This window comes from Calidris pugnax, unplaced genomic scaffold (genome assembly GCF_001431845.1).
Source record: "Calidris pugnax isolate Ruff unplaced genomic scaffold, ASM143184v1 scaffold25, whole genome shotgun sequence".
NCBI classification, from domain to species: Eukaryota; Metazoa; Chordata; class Aves; order Charadriiformes; family Scolopacidae; genus Calidris; species Calidris pugnax.
Window position 1 is genome coordinate 8,272,106 of NW_015090805.1, and position 16,945 is coordinate 8,289,050.

General features: G+C 37.8%; 1 protein-coding gene across 14 annotated transcripts in view; it reads left to right on the forward strand.

Moving 5' to 3' along the window:
* Positions 1-147: 147 nt before the first annotated feature.
* SYNJ1 (synaptojanin 1) overlaps positions 148-16,945 on the forward strand; it is a 67,294-nt gene continuing 50,496 nt past the window's right edge. For 7 of the 14 annotated variants that reach the window (XM_014938131.1, XM_014938133.1, XM_014938132.1 and 4 more), the window contains exons 1-4: positions 151-1,354; positions 12,939-13,025; positions 13,433-13,700; positions 16,316-16,541. In XM_014938131.1, the coding sequence (XP_014793617.1) occupies positions 1,231-1,354; positions 12,939-13,025; positions 13,433-13,700; positions 16,316-16,541 (705 nt within the window). In that variant the 5' untranslated portion in view covers positions 151-1,230. Of the gene's footprint in view, positions 1,355-12,938; positions 13,026-13,432; positions 13,701-16,315; positions 16,542-16,945 lie in introns of all 14 variants that reach the window. The other 7 variants (XM_014938138.1, XM_014938139.1, XM_014938140.1 and 4 more) reach the window with 3 other exon arrangements.

Sequence of the window (16,945 nt, forward strand, 5' to 3'; positions counted from 1 at the left end):
GTTGCGGGGCTCGGGCCGCGGGGGCGCCAGACAAGATGGAGGCTATGTCAGCGCCGTGGGCACCGGGCTGTGTGTGAGGGGGGCGGGCGGTGCGCGCCTGCCGCGGGCGGCAGGTGGTAGCGGGGCGGGGATCTATTGACCCGGTGCCGGCTCCGCGGCTGATCGGCGGCCCCTTTCCTCCTGCCCGCGAAGGGAGAGGGGCTTCGGGTGAAGGGGCAGGCCGGGGACGCAGCTCCCCGGGCGGTGCGGGGCCCGCAGGCTCTGCTCCCCAGGTTGCGGGGGTGCGGCGTGTTCCGTCCCGGTGGCGTCAAGCCGGTGTCCGCCCTAGAGGTTACGGAGACGGAGCTGAAGGGAAGGGAGAGGGCGAAAAAAAAAAAACCCAGCTCCGGGCTTTCAGGAAGAATTTTCCCTCGCTGTATGTTTCCTGAGCTTCAGCCCGAAAAATTTGGCTACTCTCGCGTTTGTTTATAGTTTCTTATTGTTTGGTGGTTTGGTTTGTTTTTGTTTTAAATGTTTTCAAGGAAAATCGTATCTCTGTGGCTTGCAGGCAGTTTCACTAGTACAATACTGCAATGTTTCAGTCATCAGCCACTGCAGGGGAGGGTTTAAATCCAAACAAAAACCTGCTTTCATTTTTAGAAAAGGAAAATAAAATAGGTTAACGTTTTTGTCTGATCTTTTAAAACGTCTTAACAGCTTTACTGTTTAAAATATGCTGTCCTTCTGTAGAAGGTCAGAATCAGTAAAATAGATCTAATAATTGAAGCCTACCCATGCTTCTGGTCTTCTGCATTTGGCATTAGTTTATTATTAAGATAGTTGCCACTCTTACATATTTGTAGTGGCTAGAGAACCTTATTTTCATTGTGTTTTTTTTTTTTCTCTGAGAAGAAATCCTATTTATTAAATATTGTGAAATAAATTTTTGTTGTCTCTCAGAATCTTTCAAATAAATCCTTTATATTGAAAGATGTTTCTCTGGCTAGTTGTGTTTTTGAAACATTGTTACGTTGTCTTTAGATATTCCCTATATTTGTTTTGGAACATGAGATAAAATATGAGGGAGAAAGAGCGAGCAGGTCTTTTTGTGTTGTTTGTTTTTGTTAAACGTGCAAAAATCCCTAGGAAAGGCTGCAAGTCAGACCTGTTTTGCAGAAGGTATGTGGAAGCACAAGAAGGTTTCACTAACATCATCTTGTGTTGGACAGGACTGCCTCTGATAAAGGCAAAATGGCTTTCAGTAAAGGATACCGTGTCTATCACAAGCTGGATCCGCTTCCATTCAGTGTGATAGTGGAAACCAGAAACAGAGAAGAATGTCTCATGTTTGAATCCGGAGCTGTGGCTGTCCTCTGTAAGTCGATATGTTTTGATCACTACAATATAAAAAGTCGTCACACTTGACATTGTATAAGCTGCTTATTTATGGAATGTAAAGAAGCAACTATTCTGTTTTCTTACATGCTAATGGAGAGACTTCTGATATAAATGAGGGGGGGGAAAAAGACATTTTCATATCTTCATCTGTTGTGAGAGAATTTTACACATTTAATTACACTTCATCATGCATGTATATTTTCATGTATACTAAATCTTCTTCTTCTAATAGCTTCCAAAAAAATCTGCTTATTTCTTTGGTCCTGAGCAACTTTCTCCTTTTAATACATAACTCATTGAAAAGCTATTTCTCTGTGTTGTATTGCATAATAAAAAATTCTATATTCTTAAGTGGTACATCATCTTAATTTGTTTTTTATCTTATTTTGTATCATGATTTTTGATGGCTTTTTGATTTTTAGCTTTATTTTGTCCCTGTATTTTTAACCTATCTTGAGACTCTGTATTGATTTGTCTTGTAATAAAATGAGTAATTTTTGGAGCAAGGTGTCTTGCATTGCAAAGTTATTTTTACATGTTTTCAGTGATAAATGCATCCAATGTTTCTTTTAAATGTTTTACTCCCCCCTCCCCTTTTTTTTTAAAGTCATAGTTGAAGGAGAGCACTAAAATGAGAAGTGCAGAAGAGATCCATGAAGCTTATAGATAGGGTTTTAAAATGCAGTTTGGTTTGTATTCTTCAGAATGTCTGAGCACCTGGTTGCACAGGGTTTCTAAACTTGTTTTTGACTTACAGAAAACTTTCATACCATGGAAGTAACTTTTTTAGTCAATAACTTCTTGATTAATTCACTCTGATACCTGTTTGTGGTTTTCTAGCCTAGCTATTCTGAGCACCCAGTCAGAAAATGGGAGATTTGATTCACTGCCTGAAGTCTGAGTGGACTCAAAAGCCTACCTTTCAGGAGAATGCTCTGGCTTTGAGATTGTGGAATAGTCTGAATGGGGAGTGTGTTCTGTAATAAAATTCAGAGTTAAAATGTGATTTGCTGAGAAGACTGGAACTTGAGATACATTTCCTTTCTTCAGTGTTTGCAGTTGGCTCTCCTGTACGTCATTGTGCTCTTTGGCCGTGGTATGGTTTCTTTCTGAGGGACCTGACTGTCCCTGTGTCCTTTGTAAGGTACTTAGCAGTTGGGCCATAGAATCGTCTGTACTGGACAGGCTGTATGACAAGTGCTCTCTAGCACAGAACTTAATCCTATCTTTAATGTCAGATTAGAACAAGCTGCCATTAACTGTTAGAGGCAATGGGACATGCCAGCATGGTTGACATCATAGTTGCAATTGTATGATGGTCCAGGTGAAAAACAGTGAGTGCTTGTCTGCTATTTTTGAGAATTATTTTTTTTTTCTGATACATTTTCTTAGTATGTATCTAAGTAATCTCATTCACTTTGCCAGCTGTATTTGAAAGGCATTGTGTAGGGTGGATTGGATTTGGAATAAGTGTCCAGTCATAAAGCTAGTGAACAGGTTGAGTGAAATCCATAAAACAGGGGAAAAATGCTTTTAAGATTTGTGGAAAACTTTATTTTAGCATATTTAGTAATTATTGAACATGTTTAAGCTACTTAAGTAGTGATAATAATTTATTTATTAAAGTTATGCTCAAAAAGGACAGTAAGTTAGTAGTTTTTTGTGCTGTGATACACTGCAGGCATCTGGATAAACTTTCTTCTATAAAAATTAAAAAACATATAAAAATTCTTGCCCTCTTCTGTGCCTGATGTTGTGAGCAAACAGGAAGTAGAACCCAAAGGAAATTTGAAAGCCTCTCTCCTCTTGAATTCTGTACTTAGTAATAGCATGTTATTAATCTGTAAAGGTTTGTGTATGGTATTCTAATTGGTAGGTTGCAACGTAGTAAACATTCATACATAGCTAGAAATAGTTACTCTGAATATTGTTTTCAGTAACCTTCAGTGAACTGCTTACTCCTTTTCTATCTGGTAAATGGACATATTTTCCCAATGTATATTTACCTGTGACATTTTGCTTTAATACCTTTTTGCACCTGAACTCTTTAGGTACTGAAACATGATTCTTTTGTTAATGGTTGAAAGATCACAACCATACCCTTGAACTGATAGCAGAAAGAGCACTAGAGTTCCCTAGCTCAGGATTACTTTTTTTTTCTCTTTTCCTGCTTGGTGTTCACTTCTGGTATCTATTCTTTTTAATACATATTTAAAGGAGTACAATTATTAGAGCTTGGAGAAGATTCGTAAAGTACTACTTCTCCATCTCTCTAGACATGCCACAGAAACCAGTCAGAAGATTCTAGTGTGTAGCCTTAAAATCTTCTGGATATTGGTACAAATCTGAAAGCCAAAATTACTAAAAGACTGGCCTTGGGGGAAGATTCCCCAGGTGTTTGTAAAATCTGTGTGAACAGATAGAAAAATGATCAGATATATATCAATTTAAATCCAGAACAGCATAACTTCAAACTATCAAAAACTTGTATATTTTGCTGATGATGCGAGCACTTTTTAGACTCTACAAAATCTGATTTCAAGCTGTTAGACATTTTTCAAAATACTTTAATAAATACTGCAGATAAAATAAGGTGTTCAGCCTTATACCTGATCATAGTTCTTACCTGTATGCAGAATGTATAATATAGGCACAACCATGGAAATACACTTTACCATTAAAAACGATTGATGTGGTTCAGTTCTGAGAGCCTTAGTGAACTGCACCTTCTAAGGTATCCATGTATAGAAATTTGGATTTGAAACGGGCGAAGAGAAAGGAATGAAAGCTTACTGATCCTTTAAATGTCATCTTAAAGGGAGCACATCTGTCGTTTTGCTGAGGGAAGGATAACGGTATTAACCTTCATCCCCTTTACATTCAATGAAGCATTGCAGGATGATTCAGAGGGTTTAGTTAGGCCTCGGTATGAAATGCTATACAGATCATATGTTGTGTGATTTGCTGTGCGTGTTGTGTGTGCACTGAATCTGTTATTCGAGTCAACAAAACAAGCTGGAAGGAAGAGGGTCGAAGGGATAGTTCACAGAGGTGGCTGTTGCACAATTATTCAGTGTTAACATGGAAGCAGCCCAAGCCAGGCTTCTGCTTGTAACATGGATTATCTAATGTTACTGTGACCAAAATGTCTGAGAAATACTTTGCTTGCCTTTATGTTTTTAATACCTCTTTTATCGACTCACTCCCGGTATCGGGCTAGCCCAAGATATTGAAGTCTGAGGGAACCCTGCCAACTTGCTCCTCAAGGCCTTGTAAGAGCACTTAGTTTTAAATGTCAGCAGCTTCACTGTTGATTTGTTTAGAATTTAGTGGGAGGATGTCATAGACCTATTTTTTCTTATTTGACATATAAAATAGACATATTGTATTTATCATTTGAAATAGGACTCTTTAATGACATATCTTACCTGTAAAGATTTCATTGACTGAGCAGGAGGGTGTTCTCTCTCCCTGTTCCTCTCTGGTGAGTCATAACGAAATGAGTGGGAAGCTGTCTTTACTCCTGTCGCCTGCGATGAGTAAAGGAGAATGTTCTGTCGTCTGGCAAAATACTGCGTCCTAAGTGGAAAGAGCAGGAGCTTCGTGCACATTCTTTGACTTCAATCTTATGGTAAAGCTGAGAAGAGAGCATGTGTGAACAGGAAGAGGCACGATGCCACCCTGAGCTAGATAAAATAAGAGCTGTGATAACCTGCGTGCAGCAGGCATCATAGTCATGTTTAGCAACGCTACTCTATCTACCTTCACATTCCATTTCTTTTTAAAAAGAAAATTCTTCCACACTGTGTTCTTTTGGGCGGGACATGAAGGGAAAGCAGATCTTATCTATCCACAGTAGCAGGTGGGATATAATAATTTTGCAAGAGATTTTAACTTCATATGGTGCTTGAGGAGACTTAGACACCCAGAAAAGAAAGATACTGACAGATGCATTTGATGAGCACCTCCTATATGTACATAATTATTAAGGAGGCTAACATTTTGTATGCTCTCAGAGGTTTTTTTCCCTTCTCTGTTTGCTGCCACCAGTAATAAACTGCCACTGTGTGATTCCCCACACTCCACCCCCCCATAAGTGTTTATACAAGGTTTTAAGTTGAAGCATCTTCCCTTAACTATGGAAGGAGAATATTCAAAATGAGCTACTGCATTCTGTTTTTCTTGATGGGATCCTATAAAATAAGCTTAATATAAATAGTGTCCTGTTTTATATACATATATAAAGGTACAATAACAAGATAAATTAAAATTCTTCAAGCAGTGAATTATTCTCTGGAAAGAGTGTCTTTACGTTAGAGAGAAAGGGTCAAATACAGGCTGTGGTAGAAACAATTTTTGAATGTGTTTTGGTGTAATATTATTTTCATTTGAAGGGACCAGTGTGAAGGGATTAGGATGCAAAGGCAAACAGGAATGTCACCTTCCTGTCTTTATTACTGTTTTGACTAAGTGTCATCTTCCGGACTGGGCCTTCCCATTGACAGTATCTTAAAACACTTAAGAAGCTGTAGGGAAGCAACAGCACAGTGGATACCAAGGGCAGCTGTGATGGTGCAGGAGGCTGTAACCTGTCCTCCTGTTGTCAGGTGCCTTTCCTAGGGTTCTGCCAGAATTCACTGTCCTTTCAAATCTACTGGGAAGATGTTCCGCTCATTGCTTTCCAGGCATTTTCAACGAAATCACATGGTTCAACAAAGAACATGTGTGCCACCCTAGCACACTTTGAAAAGTACAAGAAGTACAGTAAGAATTTCCCCAGGAGGTTGGTGGAGACAACTGCCTGGGAGGACAATGACCTCTTTGAATGTCAAAATTGACCTGCAAGAATTTGGTCGACAGTTCTGAAAATATTAAAAAGAAATTATTTACAAAAGAATCCGAAGACTTTTTGCCTCTTAAGGTAGACTAGCTTTACAGCAATAGTAAATAGTATTCTGTATGTGTACCCCAGCCCTTTCTATGATTTTAACAAAGAGTTTCACTGGCAACAACTAATTCTCTTTATAATGTTACGTTTTCAAGACACTGAGTTTTCTTTTCTATGGTAGCACACATGATAGTAAAAGTCTTGGGTTTGCCCTACAGGACATCCAGTGAATGATAGCTCTTGCTCACTAAAGGCCTGTAAAGTAGCCTAGTTTGCATACTTCTGGAGTTATTCCAACATAACTTAGAAAAGCTAATCAGCATTTCTACATTTCTGATTATTTGGCAGCTTTTTTGCATGCTAGCATGTATTTAAATTGAAAATTTTATAATTTTGTGAATTGACTTGCACAGGCAAAAATTGCAACAGTTGGCTTTCATGTAAAATGACTAAATTTTAATCACAGCATTCAGTATTAGAAGAAAATCTCTGTAGATTATTGGTGCTGTAAGTTTTGTTTTCAATGGAGAACATGTAACTGGGTCAGAAAGCCCAAATCTGATGAAAAGGAAGTGCTTATAGGTTGTTACGTAGGTCAGCTTTATTTTCACACTTATATTTCTCAGTTTGTTCCTGTCCTCCCCATCAGTGGTGTTAGCTGAAATGACACATTTTGTAAAGTAAATTTGCATAGTATTGAAGAATAATGTTAAAGCAACAAAGCCTTTTATTTGCTCATGTTACAATTATTTTTTTGTTGTTGTTCCAATTATTTTTTTGTTTGTTTCTGGTGTGTAGTATCTAAGTATAATTGCTCACATCTAGAGAGGTCTGGGTTTATTTTTTCATTGCTGGGTAGAGGTGATTTGTTATTTGGGAGTTTCTCCCCATAGTCATAAAATACATGTTGATTATAGTAACATATAAATGTCTTTGTGAAATGAATAATAATACTTCATAATTTGAACTAGCAAATAGAGTGGGGAAAAAATTGTCCTATTTATTCAAAGCAAATCATATGAATTATGGCAGATTTAAATATCAGCTGTTGTCCAGTTTTCTGTGCATCTATTCATGTCAGCAAAATGTCAAAAGTAATAAAACAGTTCTTCAGCTGGTTGATTTATAAATGAAAGTGGTGACTGACTCCTCTCTGATTTTAATGTCACCTATGTGGTAATATTGAAGTGTTAGCTTTAACTTAAATACTGGAAGTTTAATTGTCCCAATTTGACAAAAAGCTTGAAAAATCTCAATCTTAAAAGCTCAAAAACAAACTGGATAAGAAAAGTTTGTGAATTTTTCAGATTTTAAACTTTTTAAATTGACAATGGCATGAGCTTTTTCTCACCTAACTTAAATGAGAAGTCTTGTTTCTGAAGGAACTGCACAGAATTTCAGGAGTGTGTCTTTGTTCCCAACTCAGTGTCCCATGTTCTAGCCGGGAATTGTAGCTACTAACTTATGTGTTGTCATGGCACCTTGTGAACCCATCAAGAAGAGAACATAACTGTAGAAAGCCTGAATGGTAACTCTTAACATTATCTTAGCTTTATAGTTGTTAAAATTGCAAAGCTAATTTCTGATCTGCAATTAATACGTGCAGAATACTGCAGAATATGTCTTGAAACAAGTTGTCCTGAAGACAGGATTTTTAATACCTTCCATTTGTGTAACAGTAAGTGGGCTGACATAATCCCTTTAAAATAATGTAAAATTTAAATTTTAAAATAATTATTTAAAATAATGTAATAACCTTTCTTAAATGAGTTAGTAATTGATAAATCACAAGGTGCATCTGTAATAATCACACCTTAACTTGGAAGAAATGTTAACATTTAAAAATACTATCACCTGATAATTTTTAATAAAGATTGACTTACAATTATTTTATTCTTTCTCTCTTGACACCACAAATGAGGCTTGCTGGCTTTCTATAGGAATGCGTTACAACTTGACCTGAAAACCACATTTAAAGCGTTGTGATTTTGTTTTGGGGTTTTTTTGTATTGCTAAATAGCGAGTCGTTATTTCTGTTTTAGAAATTAATCAACTTGAATCGAATTCATACAGTGGGTTAAGCAGAAGCTGCTTTTAATTTCCTTTCTGCTTAACATCTGAACTTACACGAAGTAATGGAAGAAATACAGCCTCATAATGTTTTGTGTCCGTCTTCATATGCAGACATATGTATGCTTTGCATTGTCTACTGTTTGGTGCTCCTCTGCAGTATAGGTTAATATCTGTTAAGTCCAGTGTTATGTTGTCATTCCAGTTGGGAATTCCTGCCTTCAGAAGTTGCATGTCTTAATTTGTTTTTCTTAGTGAGTAAGAGTGGGTTTGTTTTTTTTTTTTCAGACAGCCTTAATTGTGCTTGCTTACTTCCAGTTGTTTAAAGATGAATAAACAAAAAAGTCAGTTTCTCAAGGAGAAGGAGGTCCATTAATTTGTAGGACTTTATGTTTTTCTGAGTGCATATTTATATTATTGCATTTTTTTTCAAGATATGGTGCCCATAAATCAAAGTCAAAAGTGTTCTCATGGCTGTAGGCCAACCCACCATTCTGGGAAGAAATGTTCTCATTCATTAAGAATGTTACAGAGGAAATGAGGAAATGCTTTTGGAAATGCTCTCTCCTTCTGTCAGGATTACCTTAGCTTCCCTGCGGTTTAACTTCTAAGCCGCAGTTCACCCAGTTGGTAATTTCAGCTATTCATAAAGGAAACTGAAAGTTGGCTTTGCATACACCCAATATAACATATTATAGTGATGGGGTCTTACCCGTATTTTTTTGTAACTTCAGTGGCTCTTGCTGCCTCCTGCTGAATGAAGGGACAGAGTATATGTCTTTGTGAAGCTTACTGCTGGTGAAGTAGAACGAGTTAAGTATAATACTTATGGGGAGAGTCTGGATGGTTCCAGAACACTTACATTGTTATTCACATTGTTTGGTATGGAGTAATATGAAAACCTGCAAATTTAATTTTGGTATCTTTAGAAATGGGAAATGTGCAGTGGCAGTCAGTGATAGATTATGCTCTGGCCTGAGTGTTTGTTTTTTTTTTTTTTTTCTTTTAGCATCCATAAGTAAAAGGCACCCTGATGGCTAGCACTAGTGGAGGTGCTGGTTCAGGGAATTCTTGTTCACATTTGGAGGTTAAATGGACTTTTGGTCTAAACCAGCTGTACGGCCACTTTCATGCTTTCATAGCATTACTGCTTCTTCATGTCAGGGCCCTGAGGACACCACCAGCCCTGACTGTCCCTGCCCAGCCCCTGTGGGGCTGCCCCCACCCTGCCCTTCCCCCAGGACCCCATTTCAGTTCCCTCAGGGCTGTCAGTCCCTGCTGAGCCATTCTGATGTCCCAGTCCAGCCTTGACCTGTCCCTGTCCCCATGGCCTGCCTGGCCATCCTGGGGCTGTATCTGGCCCTGGTTATACTCACCAGGCCTGACACCCTGGCCTGGCCTCAGCTCATCCCCAGGGATGTGCCTGATGTCCTGGGTTGGGGCTGCACCCAGCCTGCCCTGCGTCCATGAGGGAGTCCCATGGCTACCATAGCTCCATGGCTACCAGTGCCCTGGACCCCAGGGAGATGTCGGTCCCCATGGTGTCCCAACAGTTCAAATGGAAGAAAATGGAAAGCAGTGTGGTGTAGCTGTGTCTTGTTCCTGATATGGTCTTGGTTTTCAGAAAACTCGAGTGCCTTTCCTTACTATTGTAGCAGTCCTGATGGTGGGAAGTCCCTCGTTGTGCATTACCCTGAAAACAGCCCGAGCATTGCTGCAGTCAACCACCCAGAACATCCCTGCCTGGCATGGGTGGGTTGGTGATGCTGTGGTAGGGAAGAGGCAGCAGTGTGGTGCTGTGGAGTTTCTCCCTTTTCTACTACTGGTGCTACTTTGGTGACTGCTTGCTTTTTAGCTCCATCTTTTAAGGAAAAGTTTACGCAGTTTGTTTTTGAGCTTTTAAGATTGAGATTTTTCAAGCTTTTTGTCAAATTGGGACAATTAAACTTCCAGTATTTAAGTTAAAGCTAACACTTCAATATTACCACATAGGTGACATTAAAATCAGAGAGGAGTCAGTCACCACTTTCATTTATAAATCAACCAGCTGAAGAACTGTTTTATTACTTTTGACATTTTGCTGACATGAATAGATGCACAGAAAACTGGACAACAGCTGATATTTAAATCTGCCATAATTCATATGATTTGCTTTGAATAAATAGGACAATTTTTTCCCCACTCTATTTGCTAGTTCAAATTATGAAGTATTATTATTCATTTCACAAAGACATTTATATGTTACTATAATCAACATGTATTTTATGACTATGGGGAGAAACTCCCAAATAACAAATCACCTCTACCCAGCAATGAAAAAATGCGATAACCATTTTCTATCACTCTGTATTGGCTAATACCAGTCATCACCAACTCTGATAATTCTTTCAGGTTTCATGAACGCTGATGCCCTCAATGGAGGGGAATCTGCCTTATGAATTTATGTTATGAAGTTGTAACTTGAAGTAGGTGCTATGTGCTTTATGGGAGAACAGGAGCGTGTTTCAAGTTATCTCTTCTGCGTCCCGGTTGCCTGCTGCGGGGCCTGATAAATGTACCCTGCGCCCATGCTCGGGTACTTACAAGCTCACTGTGGAAGAGCTTTGCTTAGACTTCACACTCTATTACATCTGATGTGACTGAAAAACATGGCATGAAATGCTTTGTGTTGGTGCTTGAGTGTTTTGTTAAGAAAATAATAGTTGGCTAGCCATGGTAAGTTTTTCTATTTCCATTTTTTGTTTGTTTTTGCAAGCCTTTGCTGCTTTATTAGCAAGGGGCCTGTTTTGTTGATCTGAATTCACAAAGCCCATGTTAATTTAATTTACTTTGGGTATTTACTTATTAAGGCTTAGCAAGGATAACGGGTGTTTTATGCAATGGAAAAAGAGAATAAATCCATAGAAGACAGAAAAGCCGTTGTTCTGAAATGTCATGAAATGCTGGCAGGCACCTTTAAGAAAAATCCTGCAAAAATTCTGAAGCTAAACCTCACCTTTCATTAATAATTTGAAATGTGAAAAAAGAATGTGGCAGTTCTCTGGATACTGCAAATTGAGTTTAGAAGATATGTTGACATCATTAAATGCTTGCTGGAAAAATGGATTTAAATAATCAGATTTTGAAGTTTAAAAGTTGTTATTTCTAGCCTGATGGTGAGCTGGTTAAGAAAAACATGGTTTAGTGATGCTGACAAAATCGCTGTCCATAAACAATGTGTTTAGATTGGCTGCAAGTCTTAACACTTATTGCAGGTGAGGACTTTGGAAATAATCATGCTGCTGTAATTCTCTTATCCTTAACATCTGGATTACAGGAATACAGTGTATCAGTGCAAATAGTTAAAGAAACTTTTTAAAAATGAAATTGAATGAGCTTAGATTTCAGGTTGAGGTTAAATATTTGTTTTCTCTATATTGGAGTTTCCGATTCACTTGAATAATAGAGCTGGTGGACATTTGAACAGAAATGATAGGCTTGTGCACGGGCAGGGCTATGCTAAGCTTAGGGAGTACTCATTAGAAAGATTCACAACAGCAGTTCTGAAGAAAATATAGCTAGTGTCAGAGAGAGCACAGCAGAATGCCAGGGCAATAGGCATTTTGATTTATGGTCATTCTTTATGTCAAATTCTGATAATTTTTTTTTAGTGTCAAAGTGAAAATTAATTAGCAGATCATTTCTGAGGAGGCAGAAGGTGCTGATTCTTGGTGACTCAGAAATCTCAGTCCCTGTGGATCCAGTGGCACAGCTAGGATTGTCATTCTTTGCACTTCAGGCGCAGTCTGTCATGAGCAAAAGCTCAGGATAGGTGGGATCCCATTTCTGCTCTGCAGCAGCTCTGTCACCTGGCTCTGCAGTCAAGCTTGTGGGCCTGGTTTTTCGAGTGCTGGTTAAAGTTCTAAAATGTACACTAACATTAGCTCCCAGTTGAATAATGGTAGATATACTTTAATTTATTCTAAAATATTACGTTATTTTTAAAAAAAATGTCTATGAAAATTGTGTTTTCCTAATCTGAGATATGGCTTTTAAATACCATTACCTTGTGGACATAGAACAGTTTTGATTTGCTTGGAATATATCTAAAACTGGTTAAAATGCACATGTGGTAATCTTGTTTACTTATCTGGAAATAATACTCCCACATCACAGTTTTATTATTGGGAAAAAAGGATAATTTTTTTTCATGGAAAAAAAGCCGCATTTAGCACTACTCTAATTTTAACTAATTACAGGAAAGCATTCTCATGCAACTCATTTGCATGAATTTTAGATGCTTTTTATATTAGAAGATGATGATGTTAAAATGCTAACATTCTCCTTTAATATCACTTGGATTTTTCACAAGTCCTTTTTTTGTTGCCTAAAAACATAGTGTGATCATACTTTGTTATAAAATCAAATACTCATTTTCCATTATAAAATGCCATATGCTTATACATTTTGGTTTCTTTCCAGAAGTTTCATGTAAGTGCTACGTTTGTAGTTTCTTGGATTTTCAGTTTAGAGTGGACTCTGGTCCACTCTAAAAGACTCTGGTCTTTTCAGTTTAGACTGTGAAGTCTTTTACATCATAAAATCTCATGTTTTCTCTCTGTAGCTTCTGCAGAAAAAGACACAATCAAGAACACCTACTCCAAAGTAATGGATGCATATGGGCTCTTGGGTGTATTAAGATTAAACCTTGGTGAGTAAAATGTGTAAAACCTTATTTTTTCATGTTGGGAAAGAAAACTGTGCTGCTTCTGTAAAACTGCACAGTACAGAATCTTCGCAACAGGAACTGGACTTGTTTTTTCTTTTTATTTTTTGACTTTGTAGAGTAACTTGCAAGTTTGGAGCACTCCCAGAAATAAGGGAGTGGACAAAAATAACTTCCGTTTTCACAATCCCTGTTATTTGCAGCATAGTTTCTCCTGTTTGCATTTCCTTTTCTTCTGTAGAACTTGAGAATGAGTTCTTGATGTTGGTTCATTTTGTACTTTTTTTTTCTGGCAAACTGGGATCAGATTGTGTGTATTTAAATGTATAAATAGGTCAACATCACACTCCGCTAAGATTCATTCTGTTACCTGTGCCTTTTCTGTTTTACAGGAGACACCTTGTTACATTATCTGGTCCTAGTAACAGGATGCATGTCTGTGGGAAAGATTCAAGACTCTGAAGTTTTTCGAGTTACTTCCACTGAATTTGTGTCGCTACGAATTGATTCAACAGATGAGGATCGTATCTCAGAAGTGCGCAAAGTCTTGAACTCGGGAAACTTTTATTTCGCATGGTCTGCAACGGGTGTCAGTTTAGATCTTAGTCTCAATGCTCACCGCAGCATGCAGGAGCACACCACTGACAATAGGTTTTTCTGGTGAGTTCATGGTGCTTTTTATCAGATATTATATAGAATAACGTATGGCTGTACAAACTAGTCTGTAGCAAGTTGTATCCTTGGCTTTATCAGCTCTTAAATCTACACCTTTGTCCCACAAATGTTGATGAGATAGCATTATTTTAACTTTAAAGACATAAATGTGTTACTAGTGATACAATGTTTCCATGGCCACTTGGAGTTTCTTAATTGGAAGACAGAGATTTTCACTGCTTATGATATAACACTTTGATCTGAACAGTTGAGATGTTATGTTTCAGCTTAAGAGACACCAGTCTCTTAATTCTTCAAGTGTGTCTCTTTTTTTTTTAAATGAATGTGGTAATGGAGCTTTAAAGAAAATTGTAAACTTTTGAACACTCTGGATTCTAAAATGGTGTGGTGTTTATATAAAATTTCCAAGTGGGTTTCCAAAATATGAAAGGGCTTTAAAAGTTTTCTTACACAGGCAATTGTCATGTTTCTGATTTTGAAGAGCAGGTAGACTGTGCTACAGTGCACGTTGATTGGCTGCTGAACTCACTGTCTTTTTACAGAATATTTTTGAATTTAGGTTTTCACACAGAATTCTTGGTAAAAGGAATACTGTTGTTTCTGCCAATAAGCAGCTTAAATAATGCCAGTGATGCCTCCTGTCATGTGAGAAATTCTGCTCTCATATTTTCAACCTTTGTTAAAAATGGTGCATGTGTCCATGAACCTTGGAAGGGTCCTGAAGACTTGGCAGTATGCTGTTAGGACAGGTGAAAACCTACATCTGCCCCCCTGTTCTCTCCAATATACAAGACACCAGATCAGCTCTGGTATATGTGCCAGTACTACTCTACTCTTTGCAATTATTTTGGTCAGATAGAAGAATATGTTCAGATGGCTATATAAGACAAAATGTGTGCATTAAGACAGAAAATAAGCTCTAGTCTTCAGAAACACATCTACCTTGATGTAGGTTTACAGGAATTATAGGGTATATGTGCCAGTGCTACTCTACTCTTTGCAACTATTTTGGTCAGATAGAGAAATATGTTCAGATGGCTATATAAGACAAAATGTGTGCATTAAGACAGAAAATAAGCTCTAGTCTTCAGAAACACATCTACCTTGATGTAGGTTTACAGGAATTATAGGAACCTAGTTGTTTGTCTCTCTGCATCTGGAAAAAGACTGGCGCTCTGTTGGTAAGTCAGTATTTCAAGGCTTGAGAAACGATGATGTCTGTTGACCCTGTCCAGACAAGCTTGGCTGATTTTGATGACTGGCATAAAACTTCCCAAGTTATCTGGCTTTTTTGTTTTTTCAGTAAGAATCCGTCCTCACAGGAGGTAGGTGGAATGTCCCAGATTCCAAGATCTAGAAATGTAAACAATGAAAGTCAATAACAAAGTATTCTGCTCATGCACTTCAGTAAGCTTTCTTGAGCTTTTTCTGTTCAAAAGTTCCAGTCTCAGATTGCCCAGGGAAAGAATATTGTTTGTTTTCTTAGTCTCCTTTTGTAATGCATCTGTATACTTTTCTGTACAGTGAATGCATACTTGATTCACGGCATTTGTATCTTCATTAGTAATTGAACTGAAGTGTTTGAGAAGTTGCAGATTCTAAAATTTTTTTTAAAGTGGAAATTTAGAATGAAAAGGCTAAAATTAAAGTAAGTAGCTTCAACCGTTATACCACATCTGTTATTTGCAATTATGGTAGAATTTTCTGGGCGGTGACAAAACCAGCCGTCTTGCTAGAGTTTACTTTTCTTTGCTATGCAGAAAACTTTACTTCCTTTTTATACAAGTGAATGTTTCCGAAGAAGATCAAAAGCCAACCCCCACTAGAGTGAGGTAAAACAAAAAAACTCACAAAACCCAAACTTTAGTCGTATTTACTTACTGCAGCATTGATTGGTACTACTTAATGCACAAGTATATCCAAACTCTGAATCTTTCTTGCATCTGAGCAATGATTGGTATCAGAGAATGGTATATGCAGTATATAATGTATCAACACTTAACTCTGAAATTGATATTTACAGAAATTTGAAAATCGGTTGGCTATCAGTATATTCCTGGAGGCTTGTCTAGGCAAGTGATGCATTAGGGTGATGTATCATAGAAATAATCAATGTATATTGACCAGAATTTTTTTTCTAGCTTTATTTTGTGGTGTTGGGAAATTGAATGGTGTGCTACCCATCACAAAAAGTAACTCTGTAATTGGAATTCTGCCTTACTTTTCTCAGAGTCTGTAATCTTTGGCTTCTCAAAGCAAGACTGAGCAGAGAAATATAAACAATCTTGGAGTGGTGGTTGTTGGTTTGTTTTTTTTGCTGGGTGAAGAGCAGAAACTATAAGGGTTATTTTTTTAAGGTCATTAGAATTCATGGCTTCACCCCATATTCTTATTGTGCAAACATTTCAGCTGTTCTCTTGTAAACTTTGCTATTTCAAGTATGTTTAAATAAGAGTTATATTATAAAACTATAACATGCATATTTTCCCATTCTTATTTGTAGTAGTGGGTGTAAAATATAAGAAGACAGTAGCTGGCTTAGCAATTTGAGCAGTGTTTTATTTCCTTCCCGTTATTTTATTTTATTTTTTTCCTGATAGGAACCAGTCACTACATTTACATCTGAAGCACTATGGTGTGAACTGTGATGACTGGTTGTTACGTCTCATGTGTGGAGGAGTGGAGATAAGGACAATTTATGCGGCTCACAAGCAGGCAAAGGCTTGTCTCATTTCACGACTAAGCTGTGAACGGGCTGGCACCAGATTTAATGTCCGGGGAACAAACGATGATGGTCACGTTGCTAATTTTGTTGAAACAGAGCAGGTATGTTACTCTAGAGTGCACACTGCTTGGCTCGATGAACTCAAAATAAGCATGTGTGTGGATAATATTTTGCCCTAAATCAAGAGATCACAAGTCAAGTCTGTAACCAACAGTTGTTGGAATAGTTCCTTTGCTGCTAAATAAAGAATCTAAGTAGGTTACATAATTTGATGATCTTGGTTTTCAGTGTAGCTTAGGGTAAGAGCGTGGATGGGTCTGAGTTTCAATAGCTTAAGAAGCTGTTGTCCATCAGCTGAACTGTTGTAGGTGGCTGTATATCCTTTTAGCCTCCTGATCTGTAGGTGAGCATGTACTTCTTTTGGCCTGAGCTAATAGCAAAGTTAAAAGATCTTAGAGACAAGCAAGAGAGTTTTGGCAAATATAAGGTACCTTGCAATTCAAGA